Raw genomic sequence first — 23,138 nt, 5'->3', positions numbered from 1 at the left:
GACCTACGTGTCATTGCCGAAGTAAACGGTAGACAGCCAGGTATTAGCCATAGATAACACAATTGACACAAGGTTAATTGGGAAATTACTATCCCAGAAGGTGACATTCTTCTCGGGTGTACACAATTATCTGGTCAATCTACGTGTGTATACGTAGGCTTCTTGAGAGTCGAGGAATTTAAGGCAGGCAACACTGCCAAAACAGGCAATTATTTGACGATCAATCGATCAAAATGTTGGGTTAATGGTTGCTTAATGCTTAGGGATGCATGTAATGGCCTTCGATGTAAGGTTAGCCAATAGGGCATAGACATGGCATAGTATGGATCTCTGTTAAGTGTCTGCTCAGTTGTACAGTAATTTAAAGGATACATTGAGAAAATGGTAATAATTCAATTACAATGATGTAACAATAGAGAACCTGTAATTTTCCAGCAGTAAAGCAAATATGTTTATTAAGCACTTTAATATACATCAGACCATTCTGCTTAATATAGTACAGGAAATACATTTTTGAAATGAAAAGTTCAATGTACATGGTAAGTTATTTACAATCAGTTTAGGGTCAATTCAAAACAACATGAGGTTTGAGAGATGGCGAAAGAAGTTTGAATACTGTCCCGAATTGATCCTAAAAATGAGTCCTTCTTCCTTTATACCTTCATACCACACCTTCAAGCTGTACTGGAGAGCGGAGGGCTTCGACTTGGGTTTATACAGTATGTTTGCGACGGCTTTTCCATTTTCCCCCCCTTCTCACTGTTAACATTGTGAAAAGCCTGCCAAAAAAAAACATGACACACAAATGCTCACACAGCCCCCACATAGTCCATGAAAAACAGATGTTTGCAATCCGAGAGCACCATCTTCAAGCCCCTCCCTCTACGGCGGAGCTACTGCTGGGTTAACTGACATGCAGCCGCTCAAGAGAAGAAAAAAAAAATGCTTTGTTCCAACTTTGGCTTGACAGGTATACATTTCAAACCATCCTTTAAAACCATAATATTATTGAAGTCTCCTACTCAGTGAAGCCGCGACGAGTGAACCTTAAGCCGTTTTTTTTGTGTGTGCGTCTTGCTCCGAAATATACGTCAATTATCAAAATATAAGCCACACTGCAATAATAGGGGAAACAAAGTTTGAATTTTGTTTCTTGAATTGCAGGTTGTAATAGTAATAATTCCACCAACGAATGCACTCGAATGCCGCTTTCGCTTCAGACTTTTGCATTTAAGCCCCACCTCCGTAGTTGACAGTATACACAATGGTTATTTTAATCATTTTCAAATGCACACACAAAAAAAAAAACATGAAAAGTCCCACAGGGACAAAATGAAGTCACATGGGTTTAACGTTTTCAATTAACTCTCTCCCTTAGGTATCTTTAACACTACAATACACATAGCAAAGAAAATGGTATCAAGACGACCAAAATGGAGTCCAAAATAACTGCAGGCAACTTTTGAACACAGCACCATGATAGAGCATACAATACAACTTAAAGTGGCTTTTTCCTAAATAAATATGGTTGGTTATACTTGTATAGTAAATTGCCTTAGCTATTAACATATTACACACAGCATATGTTTAGTACACCGAACGAGGTTAACACAGATTATTTGGGGTCTTCAGGAAGGCAGAGTACCAATGCGCATAACATTATCCCATGTCATCGATTATCTTGATGTCCTCTGGTAAGATGTGATGATGCGCTCAGCGGTACATTGCTGTCGGTGTGTATGATTGCAGGCAGGACAACAAAAACAAACATACAGTATAACACAGAAACAATGTATGATTTTTTTTTGGAACAATTAGTTTGAAACACAGGAGCATAAAGGGGAGGCTGAACAAATACATGTTTGTCATTTTCTCTATGTAAAAAGTGCATACACTGCATATTAAATATCAATACATTAAAACGATAGTGTGCATGATTACACTGAGAAGGCTGTAACAGATGTAGGCACATTGAAGTATCAGTTCATCTAGGCCTTGTGCAGCGATCAACATTCTTTCCTAGGTTTTCTGAGGTGTTCCACTTGAGAGAGTGGATTTTTTTTATTTTATCATGTCTTATGCAGATGGGGGGAAAAAAAGTTGCTTTGGCACATTCCCTCCCGATGTCTCCGTGACGAATGGCATTCAAGACATCTGAAATGGTAATGGGAATGATTTGTGTTAGTGCTGAGTTGGGAAAAAAATGGTCGTCTTTTAGGCCAGAAAAGTGCATTCTTTGAAATCCATCATTCACGTAAGTTTAAGTTCTACTAATGATAGGTCAATGGACCGTAATAAAATATTGACAAGACAGTGTTTTCAGTAGTGGTGAGTGAGTCATTCAATTGTAATTTAATAACAGCATACTGTATCAACAATGTGGCCATGAATCCTAGAAGTAATATAAAGACCTTCATAATAGCATACAGGGATTCTGATTTTTCAGCCTACAAACCATCCCTGGATGCTTAACATATACTTCTACTATCTTCACGACGAACCCGTTTAAAATCGTAATGAAAATAAAGCATGTCTGACCTGATCTACTCCTAATATAATGAGTAAAACAATTATGTTGAACATTAGAATAACTCTATAGCTGGTGGTTAATGCTTAGAAAAAAATGTACATTCTAATTACATCAGATTCGTTTGAGAATGAAAACTTACCAGCTATAATGGTGTCTCCTTTTTGTAGTTAAACCCAGGGTCTGATCCTTCTATCTGCAGTTTCAGTGCTTGTTTAAGGCTTAATTCAGTCTCCCCTATAGGGTAGTTCTCCAGCACATCCTGGTGCCCTCTATTCTGTACAGTCCTTGGGACAGAAACCCTCCCGAGAAAAACCTGATTGCCCTGAAGATGGTAGTTGGGGTTGGTCATAATTCCATTTCGCTTCTTCTCTGCAATGCTCTGCTGTTGGATGAATAATTGCTCTTGGGTCAGTCCCCCATCTGGCTGGGTGGAGCCGCCAACCATGATCTTACAATGAGGATCCTTCACTGCAATGTTCGCTACAGACTTGTTGAGCGCAGTCCTCTTATCAAACTGGGTCATCTCATATTCCTGACCCTGGGTTGAGCCAATGCTCTTGAGCCTTTTCTTGTCTCCTGACCCCCCTTTGCCGTTGGATGTGTCATTTCCAGGCTTATTCCCTTTGGTCGACTTGAGACCTGGCTTAACCTGAGCCCAGTCAAATTCACTTGATGGAGACCCCTGATGATGTCCAATGGACTTGGTGGTGGAGGAAGGTGAGACGATGGACTGTCGGCTCCGACTGCGAGGCAGAGAGTGTTGCTGGATTTGCTCGGTGAAGGTCATTCCGTGGAAACTATCTATGGGCACAGTCTGTGCAGTCGCAGTGGACGAGGTGGTTCTCAGTGAGTTTTTAGAACTTTTGAGGGAATTATTTGAGAGAGACGACTTTTGTCTGTCCACGGTAGAGTCAGGAGATTCCGAAGGGGAGCTGAAGGCGTGGACAGGACCGTTCTGTAGACCACGTCCAGATGACTGCATGTCTCCAGCTCCTGTGCTGCCAGAGCTGTTGGATTTAATTGTGAGAGACTGCATTTTCCCAGCTACAGAGAGTGGGGTTTTTTGCTCCATAGTGTGTACTGGCGAAGGACTACAGCCATTAAGACTTGAGGCCCCATACTTCTCAAGAAGTTTGATGATCATTGAATGCCCCCCTTTTGCAGCCACTCGCATGGCTGTGCGTCCAAACTGGTCTGCGTGGTTGGGGTCAGCGCCGTGCTCCAGAAGGATCTGCACTACATCTCTGTGCCCCTCTTGGGCAGCAATGCCAAGCGCTGTTGCCCCCTGATTACATGTGTGATCCACGTGAGTGCCATTGTCAATCAAGAACCGCACAACCTTTGTGTGGCCTTGCCAAGCCGCTGACTGGAGGGCGGATCGCTTCTCGTTGTCACAAGAGTTCACATCGGCATGATAGTTGATCAGCATCCTGACCATTTCTACATGCCCTTGCCAGCAGGACACATGGAGGGCCGTCCTTCCCTCTGTGTCGCTGACTTCCACATTGGCCCCATTTTCCAGGAAGTACTCTGCCATTGCTAGTTGATTCTCAAGTGCCAATATGTATAATGTCGGGCGTCCGTCTGCGTCTTTACAGTCTATATCAGCACCATGACTCAGCAACAGTTCAACAATATCCCTGTGGCCTTCCAGTGCAGCCACCCTGAGAGAATTCCTCCCATCATATCCTCTTTGGTCGATGCAAGACTTGTTTTCCAGAAGAATATGGACACAGTCATAGTGACCCTCTTGCGCAGACAATATCAGGGGTATTCGACCATCGTTATCCACCTCTGTGCATCGGGCACCTTGCTCAATGAGGGCATCGCATACTTGCCGGTGACCCTCAAATGAGGCCATGTGCAGTGGGGTCCAGCCTGCGTCATCTCTGTGATTCTCGTCCAGCCCTCTGTCCAGCAGAGTTCGGACCACCTCTACGTTCCCTTGAGCGGACGCTATGCTCAGAACAGTCCTTCCTTCACTGTCGATGCTGTCTACAGCTGCACCCCAGAAAAGCAGGGTATTGACAACAGAGGCATGGCCCATGGACGCTGCAGCAAGAAGAGGCGTTCGGCCATTGTTGTCAGTGTGATCCACGTCAGCTCCACCTTCCAGCAGCAGATCAACTACGTCCACATGTCCTTCATAGGCAGCCACAAGGAGGGGGGTCATGCAGTCTTTGTCGCAGTGGTCCACCTCTGCACCCCTGTCAATGAGGAGGCTTACGACAGAGGCATGACCTTTACTGGCAGGCACACAGAGAGCAGCAACTGAGAGGGCTGTCCTTCCGTCCGCATCACCATGGTTCACCTCTGCCCCATGCTCCAAGAGGTGCTCTACGATTTCTCTGTGCCCCATGTATGCCGCTGCAATGAGAGCTGTCCTTCCTTCATTGTCTGCTTTGTTGACTTCTGCCCCGTGTTGGAGGAGGTTCAGCACGATGTCTTCATGACCTCCCCAAGCTGCGGCTCTTAAGGCCGTTCTGCTGTCGGCATCAGCACAGTCAACTTTGGCACCGGCGTAGAGGAGAGCAGACACCACCTCCGAATGCCCACCCCAGGCTGCAGACCTAAGGGCGGTCCACCCATCGTGGTCTGTGTGATTGATGTTTGCGTCACAGCCGATGAGGCAGTTTACGACCTTAGTGTGCCCTTGTCTTGCCGCAAGAGTAAGTGACGTTTGTCCATGGTTGTCCTCCATCTCCATGTTTGCTCTTCTGGATATGAGAAAGTTCACCACATCCAGGTTTCCACTGTACGCAGCATTGGCCAGCAAAGTTCTCCCGCTAGAGTCACATTGGTTCACAGAGGCTCCATTGTCTAGCAACGTCCGAATCGAATCCTCTCTCTCCAGTGCCTGCTGCACTATGCAAGAGGCATGGTCGTCGTCGTTGTTGACGTGAGCTCCAGCTTTGACTAGAAGCTGTAGCACCTCCTGCTCTTTAGGTATGGAGATGGAAAGAGAGTCTTTGGCGGGTGTACCATTCCACACCATCCAAAGAGCCAGGTTGAAAGGCTCTATCTGCAGGTTGGAGTTGATCAGATGCAGGGCAAACTCCTGCACCTCCAGCGGTTTGAGCTGCTTGGCCCTGCAAGTGTAACTCATCGCCACCATCCTATGTCCCTCCGCTGCATTACACAAGTACTTTTGTGTACAATGCTTAACATCCAGGAGCCACTCGGCAAAACTGTAGTGAAAGAGGATCCTAGTACCTCCGAGGCCATCAACCAACAACTTGGAGAGGATGTCCATCTTCTTCTGAAAATCCTCCATGGTGAGAGTCATGTTTTTGGTCCAGACAGCATGGTAAAGCTCCTTGAAAGTAAGTGGCCTGCAGGTTGCAAGGATCACGTTGAGAATAGGCTGGACTTTGGCGAACTGCTTCCGAACAAACAGCCTTTGGCAGAGCCACAAGTAGAGGCCATTGAGTGTGCCGGGGATGTCGCGGATCTCTCGCAGCACGATGAAGTTCTCCACCACCCCGTCCAGCACGCGCTCCAGGTACAGGAAGCAGCCGCTGCTTTTGATGTGCAGCTGGTTGAGCATCTCGGCTGTCTCCTTGGTGAGGTGCTGGCGAAGGGCCTCCTCCTGGTCGAGCCGGTGGAGGATGTACTGCTGCACGTCCTTGACGATGTAGGCCTTGCGAAGGTCGTCCAGGCTAATTTTACGGAATCCTAGAAAATAGAAAAAAAATAACTATTCGTTTACCACATCAAAAGCAATGAATTAAACATCAATGTTCACCCCAACTTCTTTCAACACATTTCCAAGATTAATATGGCTGTGTTACAGTTTATCAAAGTAATACAGAGAGGGCATAATTAGTCTTTCCACTGAGTTTCAGTGCTCATAGTGATCATACGAAGGTGACTAATTCCTTTTTTACATGATGCCCTTATATTCTCAAATAGATATCTGACCTTCAGAATATAGTCACTCCATTTTCCCATTGATCTTTTACCTTTGAAGAATTCTATTACGCCAACCTTTAATTTCCTAAGGCACAGACTAATTAGTGGTGAAGCCATGTTGTTAAAAATAAAACCATTCAAAGGAATTGAGAGCATGACCCTGGTCTCTGGCAGAGTAATCAGTAATCAGTTCAGCATCAGTATGACAGATCTTTTGTGAAGGACTATGGAAAACAAAGCTGGCGTAATTGATGCTCTAGAGGGGTATTTGATGCAGAAGACCTTTGATTCTCCTAAGAAAGCGCAGTACATTATCATCCCAGCCATACATTTAACTAAATAAAATATCAATACGATTGCAAAAGTATAGAATAAAGACTTTTATGTACATATCAATATATTTAAAGGGGCAATCAGCAGTTGAAACAATGACTAAGCACACTCCCTGCCCGTTTTCGGTAAAAAGCTGAGGTATGGTGCTGGAGAAAAGTAACCACTCTCAAATTCATGGATAGCGCTATGGATGCAAGGACCGTCCTTGATATCAACAATATAGTTTAAAACATGTTTTGAGTCTATATAGTGTTTGTTTACATATACTTTGTTAACGAACAGTGGAGTAAAATCAGCTTATATTTTGGGTTCTGGTGGGGTACGAACTAAGCTCATGAGGTATTAATAGCTATATTCGTCAAGAATCAATGGGTACATATCATTAACTTATTCGTCCAAAAAATGGATGTAACAACTGCAGATTGTCCCTTTAAAGCTCAAGGCCCAACTAATTATTTAAAAGGCCCTCTCCTCACACATTTGAGAGAAAAACACAAAGTAGACCCCTGGAAGACCTATTTCCATTTCATAGCATACAAATGGCCATAAGACAACTCTATTGTTTCACACATTAACAGACTACGTGCTACCAGCACAGACCTTTAGGAAGAAATCACCATGGGGGTCTTAATTAATTACCACTAATGTTCAGTAGCAATCCTTTCCCAGACATAAAGGGGTAACTTTCTCCAGGTTAGAGCAGTCAGATCAGGCTACAAACTCAAGGGCAGGGGATAGTTTTATTTACTGTTTCCATGGTCTCAGGCCTGATGGGGGACAGGGAGGGGGGGGGGGACTCGGCGGAGAATTGTTCAATGCTGTTGTGATTTTTCTCAATTCTAAACTTGCCTCCTGCTGTGGGAAACGAGTAATACATTCTTTTGTTTTATCTAATTACCTATATCATGAAAAACAAGCTGCTTCTAAATGTTTCCTGAAGAAATGGGCTCATTTACTGCTGTCTGGGTTAGGATAACCGGTTAATTAAAATGTGCATCTTAAATTAAGCTACCTTAAACACCCTCAATGATAAATAAAGCAAACACTACAAAATGGGGATCTGAGAGACTAATGACAACATTTAGACAAAATTAACATGTCTATAATCAATCCGTGCAGTAAGTATTCTAAACTGGATTGCTTGGATTATATAATCAAAGTTTCTCTGTGTACAAGTCTCAAACTGTCGCAAAGCCTGAGGAGTAGTTCCCTCCATGAATGGTTTTGTACAGAAAGAAGACTATGAAATCTTACCCCACACAGGGGCAATGTAGCCACACCAGTAGCAAAATGGGGTGGTAGGGTCTAGGGATGTTACAAATGGACAATTTTGCTTAAAGTTTAAACTGCAAAAGAAATACAAATTTAAGCAATAAGAAATAATCTTATCTTGTACAAATGTGGTCTTATTACGTACACTACCATTCAAAAGTTTGTGGTCACTTAGAAATGTTCTTGTTTTTGAAAGAAAAGCAAATTTTTTTGTCCAATAAAATAAAATGATCAGAAATACAGTGTAGACATTGTTAATGTTGGAAATGACTACTGTAGCTGGAAATGGCTTTTTCTTCTGCCTAAAAGGCCAGCATTCCGGAGTCGCCTCTTCACTGTTGACGTTGAGACTGGTATTTTGCGGGTACTTTTTAATGAAGCTGCCAATTGAGGACTTGTGAGGCGTCTGTTTCTCAAACTAGACACTCTAATGTACTTGTCCTCTTTCTAAGTTGTGTTCCAGGGCCTCCCACTCCTCTTTCTATTCTGGTTAGAGCCAGTTTGGCTGTTCTGTGAAGGGAGAAGTACACAGCGTTGTACGAGAACTTCAGTTGCTTGGCAATTGGCAGGGTAGCCTAGTGGTTAGAGTGTTGGAATAATAACCGAAAGGTTGCAAGTTCAAATCCCCGAGCTGACAAGGTACAAATCTGTCGTTCTGCTCCTGAACAGGCTGTTAACTCACTGTTCCTAGGCTGTCACTGAATATAATAAATTCTTCTTAACTGACTAGCCTAGTTAAATAAAGGTAAAAATAAATAAAATTCTAGCATTGAGTAGTCTTAATTTCTCAGAACAAGAATAGACTGACGAGTTTCAGAAGAAAGTTCTTTGTTTCTGGCCATTTTGAGCCTGTAATCGAACCCACAAATGCTGATGCTCCAGATACTCAACTAGTCTAAAGAAGGCCAGTTTTATTACTTCTTTAATCAGCAATGTTTTTAGCTCTGCTAACATAATTGCAAAATGGTTTTCTAATGATCAATTAGCCTTTTAAAATTATAAATTTGGATTAGCTAACACAACATGCCATTGGAACACAGGAGTGATGGTTGCTGATAATGGGCCTCTGTACACCTACGTAGATATTCCATTAAAACAAATCTGCCGTTTCCAGCTACAATAGTCATTTACAACATTAACAATGTCGACACTGTATTTCTGATACATTTTATGTTATTTTAATGGACGAAAAATGTGCTTTTCTTTAAAAAACAAGGACATTTCTAATTGACCTCAAACTTTTGAACGGTAGTGTATGTATGACTACTAGGGCCGGGCAATGAAGTTATATCTACCACGACCCTTTGGAGACATAGAACACAGCGACAGTAACATGTCAATAGCGACAATCGATAAATGTGCCGCATCAGAAGAGTCTGTATCTTTTCAGACAGTAGAATTCTGCTCCGGCATATAATGTTCTATTGTTTCCCTGACAACAATAAATGTTGCCGATTGATGTGCTGCTGTGTTTTGTATGCTGTTTTTAATGGCAGTGTAGCAAGATGTGCTCTCTTTCTACTAAATGTATTGGTAAGTCAAGGTATTTAAAACATTTCTAAGTACTTTTTTAGGGGCGTGGTCTGCCGGCAGGCAGCAGGCAGGCAGCAGGCAGGCTGCGTGCAGCAGCTTGAGATGATTTGATTGACAGTTATGGTCGCCTAGTGATGGAAGTTAGTCCCGCTTCAGAAGCAGCATTACTTTACAAATGCTGTTCATATCTCCAGAGGAGGTTTCGTGCCGGCATTTAAAAAGCCGTAATGTTGCCAACCCTAACAGACAAACAAACATGTTGTACCTGAGGCGTTTTGACGGACCACAATCCATTATATCTGAAAAGGGTAATCGATACAGGCTACATGTAGCTGCAATTTCATATTATGAAACAAAAACAACCCTAACCCACCAGGGCTGGTCCTGGCCGTTCTGCCGCCCTAGGCGAGACAAACAAATTGCCACCCCCTGCAAAATTACAATAGTCCCTATAAGAAAAATGACGTTGAAAAGAAATCAAATAAAATATGTGTTTTCCGGACATTTAGAATGCATATTTCCCGGGAGGTTGAAAAGGTGTCTTTTATGGATGTTGAAAGTACGTATTATTTTACTAATGCCCATCCATGTGGTAGGCCCAACGTTTGTCGAACACCAACAAACAAAAAATGACGGCCGGTACGGACAGGACCAAAAAAAGACGTCCAAAAAACATCGGCCCATGCATAATCTGGTGTAGCCTACGGTGTCGGCCTGCAATGGAATTTTATGAATGCTCATCCACGTGGTAGGCCCACCGTTTGTAAAAACAGGCTGTTGCATTGGCTTTATTAATCCTGATTCCTGTGACTAATCCATTTGGCCATTTATGCTCTGAATATCAGCTACCCAACTTCACCAGGAGTTATCCTGAGCCTATGTGTTTACACAGCGAGAAATGCAGAAGTACACTCCTCAAAAAAATAAAGGGAACACTAAAATAACACATCCTAGATCTGAATGAATGAAATATTCTTATTAAATACTTTTTTCTTTACATAGTTGAATGTGCTGACAACAAAATCACACAAAAATGATCAATGGAAATCAAATTTATCAACCCATGGAGGTCTGGATTTGGAGTGACACTCAAAATTAAAGTGGAAAACTACACTACAGGCTGATCCAACTTTGATGTAATGTCAGTAGTGTGTGTGGCCTCCACGTGCCTGAATGACCTCCCTACAATGCCTGGGCATGCTCCTGATGAGGTGGCGGATGGTCTCCCGAGGGATCTCCTCCCAGACCTGGACTAAAGCATCCTAATACAAGACAATGCTAGACCTCATGTGGCTGGAGTGTGTCAGCAGTTCCTGCAAGAGAAAGGCATTGATGCTATGGACTGGCCCACCCGTTCCCCAGACCTGAATCCAATTGAGCACATCTGGGACATCATGTCGCGCTCCATCCACCAACGCCACGTTGCACCACAGACTGTCCAGGAGTTGGCGGATGGAGCGTGACGATGAGCAGGCCGGCCCTGCCACCCACCCAGTAATGAAGAGTACCCCGTGCTCGCAAGACTGTCCTGAAGATACCTCTGTATCCCGCTGACATCGGTCCCAGATATCCTACAGGCAACAGACCGAAGACTGAACACACACATGTGTCATTAGCAAAGGGAAAGAGCAGGTAGCCCAGTGTGAAGGGGGAGAGAGGAGGAGCAGGCAGAACCAAGTGCATATGTCTTGGTACTATGCATCGCGCAATGTCTTGTCGTGCATGCCTCGCAAATTCACCAAAGTAGCCTAAAGTCAGCCTCTTTCTCTCTGGTTGTATTTAAATATACACAACTGTCCCCAGTCTAGTTAGGCTATAACACCAAAAATAATATGTTTTGTGATAACTGCACTGTGATATTAATTATATGGGGGAAACATTGTTCCTGAGATAAGGGTTTTCTCTTAACGTTAAGGATCCAAACTTCGTTTAAACATTTAAAGTGTTCACACCACTAGTAGGTACCCCTCTAATCATCGCCATTGTAGCTTTCGATACACAAACCTGGCAGTACTCAAACAGGCGTGAGAAACCTATCCCTGAGGAATATTAAGAAACAATGGTTTTTTAAAATGACTAATTATGTTCTAAAATGTCAGCCCTAATTAACAAAAACATTTGCGGTGGCTACCTGTGGAACGCTACCATTCCGAGCTATAACGGAAACAACGAAAAACAACGCATCTATTCTGTCCTACACCATGCAGTCACCACCAACAGAGTACAGTAGGATTATAATAACCCAGTGACCCAAAGCCTCAGTGTCAGTCAATGTTTTTAGCAACAGAGCATTTTCCACTGCCTCTCCCAGGCCCTGTGACCTCCTGCTCCACCTCAGACTGATTCTCCACTAAGCATTCTGGATGCCTTCAGCTGAGACAGGAAACCCACTGGCCGAGAGGAAGAGGCCATTAAGAGGGGGGGGGGGGGGGGGGGCTGAACGATATCTAGGACAGATGACCTAAAAGTCAATTTTAGCCAGCCGGGAGCCTTTGCCTCAGCATGTTGTTTTCAAAGGTTGTCTCAATGTTTAATTTAGATGTGCGTTACCCACCAAGAGAGTATCAGTGAATCAGACTACACTGCCCAGGAAATCGTAGAAGTTTTTTTTTTTTTATTCAGACAATGATTAACAAATAGACTCCTTCTCTCCTACAGTTTTGAGATTAGTGGCCTCCCACAGTTCCCACAAAATTGATCATATGTAAATTATGAACACTTTGTGGTGTGGAAAACCCAAGAGGAGGAAAAGAGAGACAGCGAGTTAACCGCGGCCATCTTGAAATAGAGCATTAGCCTTGAAAACCCTTTAAAAATATTTCCAGAGGCCCATAGAAAGGGAAAGAAAGAAATGAACAAGCAGGGGCCTCCAGTCTGAACATGCCAAAGAGGCCTTTTCATTCAATTACTATAAATGGAGGAAGCTGACCTACAATTTCCACTTGAGCCATCACAGACATCACTTCATATGGCCTGAAACTCTGCTGTGCAGTCATGGCATTATCATCGTTCTCCTCACGTGGCACAGATAAGCACAGGCGCAAGGAGAGGAACTTGCAGTAGCAGATGTGGTCACTAGCTACACAATGAACGTGACTAACGTTGCACACATCTTCCAAGAAGATTGCTTTCATTTAACTGCAGGCAATGACATGATGCCTGGCCTTGACACTTTTCCAGGTCAACTGGAACCACAGTAAATTCTAACTGGGGGGGGGCTGTACGAGCATGGACGGCAGAGGTCTGAACAGAGAGGGACTGCTAAACAACCAACAACTGATGCATTCATCAGGGCAAGGGATGCAGCCCAGAGTACAGGCCTCGGAGCCAGCTGCTGCTCGTTACGAAACTGGATAGTAGCCAGGAGAGACACGGCCCTATGTACAATGAGGAACTGTTTTCAGATGACAAATGAGGCAGGGTGTGTGTACGTGTGTTTGGAGTGGGGGGGGGGGGGGGGGGGGGGGGTTTACAGGTTCTGGCCCATGGACCTGGTTCTGAGCGTCAGCATCTCAAATGTATCGAGTTCTTAGCGATCCACCATCTTTAATTCATAAGATCCAAAAGATAAACAGAAAGCCAAGCTCATCTCCTCTAGCCTGCTGTAAACCCCCACTCGACAAACGCCTGTACAACAGCTGCAGAGGTCTTGGCTCTGAAAGCGAAAACGGCATCCTTCCAAACACAAGTACGTGGAACGAGAGACTGCTTAAACCATCTGTAGAAAAATATGTTTTTTTTTCAAAGCTCCAGTTGCCTTTTTCCTTTTGAAAACTGTTTGCTGCCTTCTCCAATGTAGATTTACATTAGGTAAATGTTAGTGAACAGTGGAAAGATGCTGTAGTCCATTTGTTATTGAGAAAGGAAATGCAGATGGTAGTTGGTATTTATTAAGGCAGTGCGAAGCAAACTGTAGCCTACCCGCAGTCGGGTTTATTTGTTGGGAGAAGCGTAATTATGTAATTGATACAGAATTTCTCCCTTCAATTCCTATGCCATTTTTTTGTCCGTGCACGGGCACCCTGACATGAGAAGCTGCATCAAACGTGCAACTGGAAAACAATTACATGCACATTAAAAACAATTTACTTGCAGAGTGGTTATCCTGGTGACACAAGCATGAACAGTTTTTTTTTGCCTGAACTTGTCCTCACCTTCAATTTCAAACATGGGAGAGGAGACCTTCCAGTTAGACCTGTTGGGTTTACTGAATGAGAGCTGAGCGCAAACGAAGATTACACCGAAAGGGATATACTCAAGGCCCTTCAGTACGGCCTAGCGTTACAGTCTACCATCCAACAGTCCTATCAAGCCCACCTTCATGAAAACGCATCATGAGCTGCAGGAATACATCCCAAAGATGATTTACGCGAAACACTGCAGAGCCTGGCGCCAGATGGGTGGAGATTTCCAGCCAATGAAACACTGTATTGTACTCCAGATATACTTTGAATGGAGCGAGGGCCAGAGCATAGTGGTATGAGATTAAGAAGGCAGCACATCCGAGTGCCTATGCTCAACTCACTCTATGACCCACAATGGGTCACTATATCTACAGCTGGGTTTCACTGCGACATGAAACCTCCTTACTGCATGCAGCTGCACCTTCATTAAACTTATGGAGATAAAAATACTACCATGTTTTACAACTAAGGGCCAGACATTTTTCCTGACCACATGCCTAGTTATCAGAAAGAACAGTCTTGTTTTGGTTACGGTCTTGCCATGACTGACCTCTTAGTGACCTCATTTGGCCCACTCGCCATGATTTCCTGTTCTCCTGCACAGTAATGTGTTCAGTCCTGGATGCCAATCATGTTTTATTAGCCACGTCAAATAAACTTGTATCTGCTACTGGTGTGCAGTCTGGAACCATTTTGGTCAGCATGTCCACACAACAGATTTAAAGCTCAGCCCATGGAATTTTCACAGAGCTCGCTGTAAAATCAGGTACTAGCAAATGTATTCTTGGCATGCAAGTCGGCGGCAGTTTGGGATACCACCCTGTCTTTAGCAAACTTCACCCCCCGTTGCAAGGCGAACCATTGGCGTGCCAGCAATTACAGGGCATTTATTTTCCTTAAATCAAATTAACACCTAGTTAAAGATCGAAACGAGAACCGACATGCCTCTCTACACAGAAACAAAATAGGAATACTAATTTTGTATATGACACCGGGATCGTTGGAAGAGGCCATGCTGCATACGAAAGGCCCTCACCGAGGAGGCAAAGAGACCCAATTCTTCAACCATGTCTCGAGTCACATTTCTGCAGTGCAGCACCAAAGATGTTATAGACCTGTAATTTGCTTGGCTGTCAGACAGCTCGTGGTAAATACAGCATTCAGGGGTATTATGGTTGTCTTCGGTGCAGCCAAAGTATCAACTCAACACGCAGACCCAGAGGTTAGCCAGCATACAGGAATACAGACCGGATGCACAATCTGCACGTCTAAACACCACCTCGGGTGTTAACAGCAACTGGCCTCTTAAGATATTAGCTAATTATAACCTATATCTAAATATGGTTAACAATTAAATGGCCTCAATAGTGTTAGAGACTTTGCAATCAAAACAAACACATTTAAATAGTCACTAGTCCAACCAAATACTATCATTTTAAGTATATTTTAGTCTGTTGAGGCTATGCATCCCGTAAGCAATACGTTCTAAGTGGTCCACATATCTAGCAGGAAGTTATTTGAAAAGTCACTTCCACTTCTAATGATTTTACCCATACCACATCCAAGCTTCCTGCATCAATGACAATGATAGGCAGTCCAAACACCGCCTTCGCCCCTCTTCGGGGAGCATTCCACTCCTGGCACAGAATAAATAAACAGTCCTAGATGCTTTATAGCTGTATTTGTGTTGTCAGCAGGCCAGAATACAGTATATTGAGGTCCCTCAAGTGAGGCCTCTCCAGTTGCCCAAATAGTATGAAAAACAATTCCCAGGATATAGATGTTAAGAGTGCTGTGACCTTCTTGCTGCGGGGCCCTATGCTCTGCAAGCCCCTCGTAGCTACACTTCGGTCTGCGGACAAGAGCAGGTCTGAGAGCCGTGGTGGGGGCTGGAGAGTGGGGCAAGCCCACTTCAAACAGGCCTGCTATTTTAATTTCTGGTCAGTGGTGGTAAATCAGGCCTGTCACCTGGCCTTGGTGCAGAGAAAGGTCCATTCATGGCTGGAGCCGCGGAGAAGGAGGCACAGCTCCTCACTAGGGTGGGCTTGAGCCTCTCTCTGAAGATATGTGAGAGAAGGAAACAAAAACACACACCTACCCGAAACCAGACGGTATAAAATACAGCAGATATCTTGACTTGCCACTCAGTATATCAGCAATGTTCAGAATTGTACAATAATATCATTGTCGATTGATGGTCTTTTTAATCCACTATCCAGAGTCAGGAACAGATGAAGATTGTCAATATCTCAAAAGATGGTCTTAAAATCAAGATGTCTGCAGGTCTCAATCTCAAATGAATGAGGGAAATGGCACCATCTAATAAGATGTTTTTTTTAGGGTGGAGGATGGTTTAAGAGAACGGATGTGGCATAAATACGGATACACAAGCGTGGGGGGAGTTGAGATAAAGGTATGTATGTTGTAGACTTTAGCTATGGGAAGGATTTGTGCTCAAGAGTCCAATGTATAAATCTCAATAGAATAAATGAAGTGGAAAATATTTTGTTCCTATGGAGGGCAGAATAATGTCCCCTGGATGGGTTTAGGCTTTCAACCACCATTCCTGGGTGAGTAACTGAAATATGCCCGTCTTAAAATCCAGTTGCTATACATAGCCAAAAGGAAAATACCATAATGTGTGTGTGTGTGTGTGTGTGTGTGTCAGCCAAACTTTATTTTGACAGATGGTACCCATTACCGTTCAGTGACACTTCTTTGATATGGAGATCACACAGGAATGCATCATGCATTTTGAATGAGTTTTCACGTGATTAGTCAGTCATTTTCAATGACAACCTCAATGTTTCAGCATCAACGTGATGCACATTAGAGGTCAACCAATTATGATTTTTCAACGCCGATACCGATACTGATTATTGGAGGACCAAAAAAGCCGATAACGATTAATCGGCCGATTTTATTTATTTATTTGTAATAATGACAATTACAACAATACTGATTGAACACTTATTTTAACTTAATATAATACATCAATAAAATCAATTTAGCCTCAAATAAATAATGAAACATGTTCAATTTGGTTTAAATAATGCAAAAACAAAGTGTTGGAGAAGAAAGTAAAAGTGCAATATGGGCCATGTAAGAAAGCTAACGTTTAAGTTCCTTACTCAGAACATGAGAACATATGAAAGCTGGTGGTTCCTTTTAACATGAGTCCAATATTCCCAGGTAAGACGTTTTAGGTTGTAGTTATTATAGGAATTATAGGACTATTTCCCTCTATACCATTTGTATTTCATTAACCTTTGACTGATGTTCTTATAAGCACTTTAGTATTGCCAGTGTAACAGTATAGCTTCCCCCCCCCCCCTCGCTCCACCCTGGGCTCGAACCAGGAACACAACGACAACAGCCACCCTCGAAGCAGCGTTACCCATCGCTCCACAAAAGTTGCAGAGCGAGTGATGTTTGAAACGCTATTAGCGCGCACCCCGCTAACTAGCTAGCCATTTCACAACGGTTACACCAGCCTCATCTCGGGAGTTGATAGGCTTGAAGTCATAAACAGCGCAATGCTTGACGCACAATGAAGAGCTGCTGGCAAAACGCACGAAAGTGCTGTTTGAATGGATGCTTACGAGCCTGCTGCTGCTTACCACCGCTCAGTCAGATACTTGTATGCTTGTATGCTCAGTCAGATTATATGCAATGCAGGACATGCTAGATAAACTAGTAATATCATCAACCATGTGTAGTTAACTAGTGATTATGATTGATTGATTGTTTTTTACAAGATAAGTTTAATGCTAGCTAGCAACTTACCTTGGCTTACTGCATTTGCATAACAGGCAGTCTCCCTGTGGAGTGCAACGAGAGGCAGGTGGTTATAGCGTTAGACTAGTTAACTGTAAGGTGGCAAGATTGGATCCCCCGAGCTGAAAAGGTGAAAATCTCCTGAACGAGGCAGTTAACCCACCCTCATTGAAAATAAGAATGTGTTCTTAACTGACTTGCCTAGTTAAATAAAGATTAAATAAAGGTGTAAAAAATAAAAAAATAAATAAACAGCCAAATCGGTGTCCAAAAACACTGATTTCCGATTGTTATGAAAACTTGAAATCGGCCCTAATTAATCGGCTATTCCGATTAGTCGGTCGACCTCTAATGCACACTGCTAACAAAGAGGGCAGGGCAAACAGATAGTAGGACAATCGAACAGTCCGCGAAGAGGCTGTTTTAGCTTAAGTCTTCAATAGACTAGTGTATATCAATCCCAAAAATAAAACAGAACATTTCTTCAAAAAGTAGGACCTTTCGTCTTTGGAGAGACCAAAGAGTGTTAAATGTCTTCAGATAGCTGTTACATTAGTGGTTGAACAGACTTTTTATCAGAGGTATTGTGCTAAACTACCATCTTTAACCCTGATCTTGTTAACCTTCAGGCCAAATGTATTGCAAAGTCTGAGATATTCCACATGTATTAGCGATGAAGATATCTACAGTTGAAAATAAATGGTCTGTTTCTGTTTAAAAGGCTTTTCCATGTCCCGCCAGGCCCCCTTCTCCCTGCTCTCCTTTTGCCGAAGGCCCAGTTAAATTGGCACAGATTCCACCCAGCTCACAACCAGAATCGCTGCCTAAGTGTTTCCACCTCACTTGCCCACCGATGGCCTTACAGTAGCACAGAAAACATAGGGGGGAAAGTCAACCATGCTACAATAGGCCGCCTGACACAATGTAAAAGAGCAGCCTTGCAACACATGTACAACCTTATGTGCCTTCTTCCGGCAGACGATCACAGAGCATACAGTACACAGCGATCATAGAGGGTTTGTGAAATGGACTACAATCTGACTCAGACTAAAAGGATTCTTTAAAAAATATATATATATATATATATATATATTTAAGCCTCTTCACAGATGGCACATTCGTTTGTTTGTGTAGCATTAGCAGAGCGGACGTGATGCTGCTGGCTAGTCGGTGGCTCACTCTTCCTGCATGGTCTCTGAAGTGTTGAGACTTCCCAAAGCACATTCCTCTCGGAGAGAGAGAGAGAGTAAGAGAGACAGAGAGCGAGAAAGAGACATAACAGTTGAGCAAGTACTTAATACAAGTAATTCCAAGTTTGCTCCTCAGGTAGAAAAGTAAAAGTCATCCGGAATTCCTTTTGAGTTCAAAGCCATGCAAAACTGTGCTTCCCATACTGAGATGACAAATATAGGATCATTTATAAGGATCATTTGAGCTGGATGGTGGCCCACCCAATGCTTTAGCTTCGAAATTACCTTTCCGTCAGAAGTTGTTCTCCAAAGGCAATCTTTACTGTATTCATGCGACCACAAAGTTCACACAACCACAAAACAGTGTGTACTGGTCTTCAAACATCTCCTCCGCTCAGGACAAAAGGGTTATTTCCAATAGTCACATTCGGTTGCTTGGCAGATAGTGTAACGCATGACTCTGCCAACAAACTGGCCTTGTAAACAATATGGAGGAGTGTTTTTTTGTGTATGCTTGGCCTCAACAAGTCTTTTGGTCTATTTTCGTCATGCGCTACAGGATTTGTAAGTATTCTCACAGCGGTTATAGTAAGCCAGTGTGTCTAATGGAAGATAAAGTAAGTGTGTATGTGTGTAGAGGGGCTGCAGAGCTGAATGGTAGCTGACGGCGTGTAAAACACAAGGCACTGAATACAGACAGAACAAAAATGAATAGTTTGAATACATCAAGAGATTGGAGTTTGCATTCGGTGTAGAATTTGTGAATGTTACACCTATCACAGAGTGGCAATTCAGAAGCACAAGCCACTTTATCGCATGTGCAGACTTTGATTCTGTGACTGATGGTACAATAGCTGGGAGCATTAAAAACATGTAACAGACAGGTAAAATGTACCCCCTTTTTAATTCTGTGTGGTGTTTACAGTGACAGTAGACATGGGTTTGTCCCTTATCAAAAAGACAACAAAAGGGAACGAGGAGGGGAGTCAAAGCGAAAACACAAGAGATAACTGTTGTTTATCAGATTGTTCCATGGAGAATAATCCTCTCAATAAAACCATATCAAAACAACCAAAACACAGAGCTGTCTGTTTAAGCAGCGAGCAGCTTGTAAGAAAGAATCCCAGTAATAATTCAAATCACTATTATATCAGGAAGCAACTTCCTGATAAGGATTATCATGTGAGATTTAGATTGGTGGCATGTACCAGCGGTAATTCCATCACCAACCTTTGGTGTTGTCTCAAATTAAATCCGAGGATCTATGGTTGGAGGCAATCACAACATTCTGATGCATTTCCGCTCAGGATGAATGGAATAATTGAAAAGTGTCAATCGTATGCAAATTGGACAAAGCCTTCCACTAGGGATGTGCATCTTTCCCTTTCAAGATGATTCTATACGTACACTACATGACCAAATGTATGTGGACATCTGCTCGTCGAATATCTCATTCCAAAATCATGGGCATTAATATGGAGTAGGTACCCCCTTTGCTGCTATAATAGCCTCCACTCTTCTGGGAAGGCTTTCCACTAGATGTTGGAAGAAAAAAAATCTGCGGGGACTTAATTCCATTCAGCCACAAGACCATTAGGGTGGCCGGGCACTGATGTTGGGCGATTAGGCCTGGCTTGCAGTCGCCGTTCCAATTCATCCCAAAGGTGTTCGATGGGGTTGAGGTCAGGGCTCTGTGCAGGCCAGTCAAGTTCTTCCACACCAATCTCGACAAACCACCTCTGTATGGACCTCGCTTTGTGCATAGGGGCATTGTCATGCTGAAACAGGAAAGGGCCTTCCCCAAACTGTTGCCACAAAGTTGGAAGCACAGAATCGTCTAGAATGTCATTGTATGCTGTCGCGTTAAGATTTCCCTTCACTGGAAACAAGGGACCTAGCCCAAACCATGAAAACCATGTGTGGCCTACCACTTTGCGGCTGTGCCGTTGTTGCTCCTAGACGTTTTCACTCATAATTAAAGCCCTTACAGTTGAACGAGGCAGCATAGGGAATAAAAATAAATGTTTTATTGCATGGTGCAAGATTGAATGCAATTCATTGATTTTTGAATGTTATGATGGACACAGCTTTGTAGAACCAAACACAGCCCCTGCTCGACAAACTGGAACTCGAGAACGAATCATTTGGGGTGCTGCAGTTCGCGAACAATATTGTGCTATTACCCTTATGCAATGTTTTACACCAAGTCTTTCATAATCTAGTCCAATTGCGGCCACAACTAGACCTTGTTTGAAATGTATCATAAATAATTGAGTTTGTAGGCCTAGCAGTCAACAAATGTACATTGTATAAAGCACACTTGAACAACTCTCAGTCACAAATGACAGCTCTAATAAGCCCCTTGAAGTGAATGACATGTGAACGAGATGCTTGTATAATCATGGCTCTTTCGAGTTTTCAGTTCATCGTTCGCCGATAGGGTTCCTGCGTGCTCTGGGCATTACTGTCTGAAATGAACAAAATGAGTTGAAACATTAATTATTTTGACTGAATGAGTTGAAGAGATCTGAATCAATAAAAACAGCGGAACTTTCCATCACTAGTGTGTGTGTGTGTGCGCGCGCGCGTAAATGATGTATGTTGTGTATACTATGTAGGCACCTGAGCTGAGCCATAAGGGAGACTAGGCATCTACCACCCTCACTACAATATGTTTTTGGTCGCCCCCCCCCCCCACTCTGGGTTCTGAAATCACCATCACCCACTAATTAACTTGCCATTTTTGCAGATTAAGTGTTTGAGCTAGTAATGTATCAATATTTACTGTTTACAAATGAACTATGACATTTCACCCCCCCCATCTCCAAATCGAAGGGTTTCACATAGTGATCTTCTCGTCTATCGCTTCGGCCATGCAGTGCGCCTCGCAAAAGTGATTGCGGTCCTCGTTATGAAATTATACATTTTACCTTGTATGTCGAAAAATTACCATATACACTGCTTGTTTAAAGCAGAATTACCACAAAATGACCATATAAACTGATTGTTTAAAGCAAAATTACCAAAACTATTGCTGATGGTAACCTCGAATAATCAAAATGAAATCTATTTGCAAGCCCCGTTCAGCAGGTATAGCCAGAAGAGAGTTGTCTCCTGTAGCAGACTTTTTATCTGGCAAAACACATTTTCAACATAGATAACAATAACCTAGCAAACTACATAGGCTGTCACTCAATTAATAAAGCCTATTATCACAAAATCCATGTAGCATTAGAATGCTGAAGGTGCCGTGCAGATGTGCAAGATCAGGAACAAACTGCCTGCCTCGCGTTGGTCAGCGAGCGAAGCTGAGCACAGTGCAGTTTGACTAGGCTACTGATATTGCCTGGGGTTGTGCGGCATGCAAAATGACTTGGAGATCAATGACTGTCAACAGTTGTCAAAAAAGACGAGAGGTATTTTCGGAAGGTTAGATAGAATGTAATACGAACAACAACAAAAAATGTGAACCAGCTATTTGTAACGTTGGAATTTTCTGACAGACTCATGCTACATTTGGTTAGGGTTGGGGTCCCAGGACTGCACTTGTGTCTTAAACATTTGAATCGGGGCGGATGTGTATCGGTGAATCATTACATCCCTACCTTCCTCTCAGATGGTATGAAAAGGAGACATGACAGAGCTCTGATTCACCCGCTGCTAGGTTATGTTAAATTAAGACTGTTAGGCAGCAGGTCCAGGTCACCGGTGTAAACTGGTTTAATAAGAAATAAATGCCACTGCAGACCTTCCGGCAACTGTTACATTTAATTGTCTCGGTGCAATGCTTCCATTTTCATTTCAGATCTATTTTATGTCCATCGGAATTAACATGCCGGGTCCACAATAGGTTCAAAATATCGATTAGGGGGAAAAAAATCCTCTAGCAAATTCCTGTTCATGTACAAAAGATAACACTGCCATAGAAGAGCTTCAGGCAGGTTTCCAAAACCCAAAGGTTGCTTTTGATCCCCATTCGATCCCAAGTCTTTAACTGAGATCCAAGTTAGTATTTTTACATAGCGCATGTAAATATATTAGAATCTCTCTAGACATTTATTGTGACGTGTTTGCCCAGCTACATTCATATTTGCAGTTATTTGGCAGAATATGTCAGCACATCGTCTTGTTCAAAAGTGCCAGATTCCCTGCATTAACCCTGTGCCCAATTCCAGAAACACCCACCTAAACTAGCATTGCATAGGAATTCTATTCAGGAAACTAATTGTTATTATTATTATTATTATTAACCACTTTCTGAACAGAGCACAGAATGAGCAGAGGTGTTGAAACGGGGTTTTACATAATGTTTCAAGCAGCAACAGGAGGGCATCTGAATTCCCCACATGTTGTGTTTGGAGAGGTAAAGGGGACACACAAACGTGCAGGTTCTGCGGCGGGTATTAC

At 43.0% G+C, this 23,138-nt stretch overlaps 1 protein-coding gene across 3 annotated transcripts in view; it reads right to left on the bottom strand.

The window, feature by feature from the left end:
- Positions 1 to 424: 424 nt before the first annotated feature.
- The window catches only part of LOC110505082 (ankyrin repeat domain-containing protein 50), a 37,859-nt gene continuing 15,145 nt past the window's right edge, over positions 425 to 23,138 (bottom strand). For all 3 annotated transcript variants that reach the window (XM_021584042.2, XM_021584043.2, XM_021584044.2), the window contains exons 4-5: positions 2,670 to 6,205; positions 425 to 2,154 (exon numbers count right to left, since the gene is read on the bottom strand). In XM_021584042.2, coding sequence (XP_021439717.1) covers positions 2,673 to 6,205 — 3,533 coding nt within the window. In that variant the 3' untranslated portion in view covers positions 425 to 2,154; positions 2,670 to 2,672. The remainder of the gene's footprint in view (positions 2,155 to 2,669; positions 6,206 to 23,138) is intronic.

This window comes from Oncorhynchus mykiss, chromosome 31 (genome assembly GCF_013265735.2).
Source record: "Oncorhynchus mykiss isolate Arlee chromosome 31, USDA_OmykA_1.1, whole genome shotgun sequence".
Lineage (NCBI taxonomy): Eukaryota > Metazoa > Chordata > Actinopteri > Salmoniformes > Salmonidae > Oncorhynchus > Oncorhynchus mykiss.
This window is presented reverse-complemented; position numbering and strand designations above follow the sequence as displayed.